The sequence below is a fragment of the Lipotes vexillifer genome, unplaced genomic scaffold (assembly GCF_000442215.2).
Source record: "Lipotes vexillifer unplaced genomic scaffold, Lipotes_vexillifer_v1.1 scaffold252, whole genome shotgun sequence".
Lineage (NCBI taxonomy): Eukaryota > Metazoa > Chordata > Mammalia > Artiodactyla > Lipotidae > Lipotes > Lipotes vexillifer.
Genome location: NW_006773367.1, coordinates 1,730,755 through 1,735,455, shown reverse-complemented (window position 1 = coordinate 1,735,455; position 4,701 = coordinate 1,730,755). Strand labels below are relative to the sequence as shown.

Below are 4,701 nucleotides of genomic sequence, written 5' to 3'. Positions count from 1 at the left end.
TAAAGAGTGTGAAATGTTTTAAAGATGGTGAGGGTTAGGGTCAGGCAGGGAGCAGGCTGACAGCCAGGGAGGGACAGAGGTGCCAAGTAGCTGGCAGAGGCCAGGTGATCAAGACACTGTGTGTGTCCTGTTGTCGTGGACTGAGTTGTGTCGTCCCCTTCCCCAACAAAAATCATATGTTGAAGCCCTAATCACCACTGTGACTGCATTTGGAGATAGGGCCTTTAAGGAGGTAATTAAGGTTAAATGAGTTCAAAAGGATGGGGCCCTAATCTAATAGGGTTGGTGTCTTTATAGGAAGAGGAAGAGACACTAAAACTCTCTCTCCATGTGTGCAGTGAGGAAAGGCCATGTGAGGACACAGTGAGAAGATGGCCCTTCCCAAGCCAGGGAAGAGAGGCCTCACCAGAAACCAAGCCTGTCATCACCTTGGTCTTGGACTTCCAATCTCCCAAACTGTGAGAAAAACAAGTGTCTGTTGTTTAAGTCTCCTGGTCTGTGGTACTTTGTTATGGCAGACCGAGCTGACTACAACAGCTGTGAAGGAGTTTAGACTTTCTCCAAGTTGATGACAAGTTATACGATTCAACTTGCCACTAACTCAATTCACCTCTCCCTACAGAATGCCACTCTGAGAGGAATGTGGGTTTCTATCTCCTTGTTCAAGGATTTCTCACTCCCCTTTGCTGTACTTGCTAATGCTCGGTGCTGCACAGTGCAGTCTCCTGGGCAGCAAAGCAACACTGCACCCTCACGCCCTGTTCAGTGATGAAATGACCTGCTGACTGGGAGTCCTGTGAGGTAGCCCACCCTTTCCTGCCCCAAGGAGCACTCCTCTCCTGCTTGGGAGCCTTGCTGTGAACACTTGTCAGGGACCACCAGCAGCTCAGTCTAACTCAACCTTCAAGCAAGGGGCCAGAGCAATGGATGTACTCTGGAAATGTTTCCAAACTTTGTGCTGGCTCTAGAATGGCCACTTCGCTTCAGGGGTGTCCATGTTTTCACATACTGAAGACTTACTGCATGTACCTTAGAGGATGATGAGGTGGATTGCCCCCTACTCCAGGTTAAGGGAAAAGGAGGGATAGAGCAACTTCAACTCCTACTTTCCCTTTGAGGCCCACAAGAAGTCACCTCCTCCAAGAAGGCTTTCTGGATTTTCTCATACCCAGCCTCTTCCACCTGTGAACTCCCACAATATTTGGTGTTTAACTCTCTTTTCTAACTTATTTCCTTCTTCCTTCTACTGTGTGCTTTCCTTATCTTCAAAATTAGACTCTGACCTGTTTCAGAGCAGCGTTGTAGTCTTATCCTTTTATCCCTACAGATCTAGCACAGAATGGACACGTGGAAGTTGTGCAGTTGTGAGATGCAGCCAGGCCAGCGTCGTGCCTCTTTTGGTAGAGACAGATGTAAGGTAGGGCAGCTGGAGGGAGGACACAAGCAAAGAGATTCCAGGAGGTACAGGCAAGGGGAAGGATAAAGGGGGAGCGTTCTTTGGGGATTCAGGAGATAAAGGACAGAGAGATGATCATCAGATGCCTGGCATACACTCACGATTATGAAGAATAGCATAAATCTGATTGTCTCAGGATGGAAGTACCTCAGGGGAGCGATGGTGAAAGAGGCACATTTACACTAAACCTATTTAATCCTGGCTGAATGCCTACTATGTGCAAGGTGGTAGCAAAATCAAAGAGGAAGAGAACAGGAAAGGAGAACTGGTATTTCTTGAACACCCTCCACGTGTCAGGCACTGTGTTAAGCTCATTCACACACTATCCCTTTCACTCTGCAAGGTTAAGCATTCCTATACCCATTTTATAAATGAGGAAACTGAGGCTCAGGGAGGCTACATAACCTACTGTAAACAGCAAAGCTGGGATTCCAAGTCCGGTCCGACTCCAAACCCAGCCCCTTTGCTCGAGAACCTTCCAGGTGGCCTCTCTCCACAGGATTCTGTGTGGAGGGGGACACAGCTATGCACGCTGCTAGCTCTACAGCCAAGGTGTGAAAGGGGGAGGATGAGTAAGACACAGTGCCACTTTGAAAGGGGTCACAGTCTAGTCGTGACAATAGAAAGAAGAAGAAAAAAGTGAGAAAAAACAGGTGAGTAAGTACAGATACAGTGGAAATCCGAAGTTTCTAGAAGAGTATTATTGAACTGTGAGTGAGATGAACAGTCTGGGCTATCAAGGGAAGGTGACCTTGAGCTGCTAGTGAAAGATAAATAGGATTTCAACAGGCAGAAGGAACTTGAACAAAATCATGCAGATATGCACAAACTTGGGAATTTCAGAAAAAGTCAAGTAGTCCAGGGTGTAGAGATGGTAGGGAACAGAAGTAGCCAAATATTAGAAATGAGAAAATAAGCAGGAAGCCGGTTAGCTGCCATATCTTCCTTATTGCTGGTGGCTAATTCTTTAAAGGTGAGGTTGTAAAAAACAATAAAAAAACAAAGCCCACAGATCCAAAGAACAGACTGGTGGTTGCCAGAGACAGGGGTCAGAAAGTGGGAGAAGTGGGTGAAGGGGTCAAAACGTACAATCTTCCAGTTTTAAAATAAACAAGTCTTGGGGATGTAATATACAGAAAGGTGACTATAGTTAATAACGCAGTATTGCATTTTTGAAAGTGCTGAGAGTAGATCTTAAAGTTTTCATGACAAGAAAAAAAACTGTAACTATGTAAGGTGACTAATGTTAACTAGACTTGTGGTTATAATTTCACAATGTATACAAACATAGAATTATTATGTTGTACACCCAAAACTAGTGTAAGGTTATAGGTCAATTTTACCTAAATTTAATTTTTCTTTTAAATAAAAATAAAGTTAAAAAAAAAGTTTTGAGGTTGCAGACTGGGAGTGTGTTGACTAGGTCTGGCCTCAGTGTATGTTTGGTTTGCATATTTTTTAGATGAGTAAATTTCACATAACAACCCAGAGTCATAATTTCCTTTAAAAAACTACAAGTCCAGGTTGTACTGAGCCCTCCTCTCAGCATGACAGCAATTGGTTAGAGCTGAGGAGAAGCTTCCGGTTTGCCACAGTCCTTACCATTCCCGAATCTAAAACACCAACTGCTTCATTCTTTATTACTTGCCAGCAGACATCTGAGATCATGACTCTTGATTTAAAATTTCATCTCATTATTTAATAAAACAAAACATACCACAACCATACCACAAAGGAGTGTGTGAGTATGCACAGTACCACCTTTTCCTCAAGTCTTTGCTCAGATGTCCCCTTATCGGAGAGCTTCTCTGATAAGCACCTTCTAAAACAGCACTAAACCCACCTTTCTCTATCCGGCTTCATTTTCTTGACAGTACTCATCACTACATGTTAAAGATGTACTCGTTTATCTGTTCTCTCTCTCATCGCTAGACCCTGAACCCCGTGGGGAGCAAGGCCTCTCCTCCCATTTACAAAGCAAATAGAACAAGTGCCTAAGTGCATAATGAGCACTCAATACCTATCTGTTGAATAGGAAGACTCTGAGTTGAACTTGACTCTGGGTAGTGAAATGCTTAGCGCACTTGAAACCCACCTGCTGCGCCTTGGCCCAGAATACATCTTCCAAGTGAGTGGCGAACCCTTCACTGAGCCACTCTTCCGTCCAGTCTCGGGCCCCGATAGCCAGGCCAAACCAGGCGTGAGCAATTTCATGGCAGAGACGGGTCCCACAGAACTGGCTCATTCCAGTCAAGGTGCTCTGAGAGAGGAAGACGAGGTGTGGGCTGTGGATCATGGGGGAGAAAACACACAGAGTCGTATCAGGGCCTGTCCTCATGGCAGCCCCCAGGGCTGGCTTTCTCAGCCCTGCCAGCCTGTTATTATCGTGTGCATGCTAGATCACGACCAATAGGCTCACAGCTTAGGTGCTCTTAGAAATAAATAAAGTGGCAGTTTAAGTTCCTGGCAGAGGCTCAGGTTGCCTTTTCTGCCAAGCAGTCGTCTCCGTCATCAAGCAGCTATTACCTGTAATATGCAACCTGCACCGAGGTTTTACACTGAAGAAATTACAAGGCGATGGAAGCACTTACCCTGAAATCTGGACTGTAAAAGAAGAGCAGGTGTGAGAATGTGAAGCCCATGCTGTCGAGACAGTGATCAAAGAAGACCCTTCAGCCAAAAAATCCGAGCAGCTTACAGACAAAGTGGGAAGTCATGCAGAAGGACGGGAAAAGCCGAGAAGAATGGAACCAAACATTTTCTAGTTCAGACTGAGGGTGGTTACAGAGGCAACAAACTCCTAGGTGCCACGGGTGGGTGAGGTTTCAAGAGACTCTGATAAAGGCTGAGTCTCTGTGAGGCCGAGATTTTCAAAGGTACCTTCTATCTATAGATGCTTATACGTTCCCATGACATACAACTAGGCGGAGAGAGAGAGAAGGGAATTAACTCACTCAGGTGTGCAAATGGTTCCAGGGCTGGCACCAGCCTGGGAGATTTATCTAATCTCATTTCCCACACCTTCTTTTAAAACCCCAAATACCATGATTAGAATTGCTTTGATGAAATGGGAAGAAGGGAGGCCGAAGAGAGAAGAGGCAAAGGAAATACCTCCTGTGCTTCCACCTTCGGTATTTCTCATTTATACAGGACTCGTTTACCGTCTTACGAATGAAGAATTCGCTCTTTAAACAAAAGCACTCCCGGGCTTCCCTGGTGGCGCAGTGGTTGAGAGTCCGCCTGCC

The 4,701-nt window shown here is 45.5% G+C and overlaps 1 protein-coding gene across 2 annotated transcripts in view; it reads right to left on the bottom strand.

Annotated features, from left to right (window-relative positions):
- Positions 1-4,701, bottom strand: part of AOPEP (aminopeptidase O (putative)) — a 318,679-nt gene that overhangs the window by 146,997 nt on the left and 166,981 nt on the right. Inside the window, exon 5 of one of the 2 annotated variants that reach the window (XM_007448285.1) lies at positions 3,552-3,741. The exons of the other annotated variant lie outside the window; for it this stretch is intronic. Coding sequence (XP_007448347.1) covers positions 3,552-3,741 — 190 coding nt within the window. The remainder of the gene's footprint in view (positions 1-3,551; positions 3,742-4,701) is intronic. 2 annotated transcript variants of the gene reach the window in all.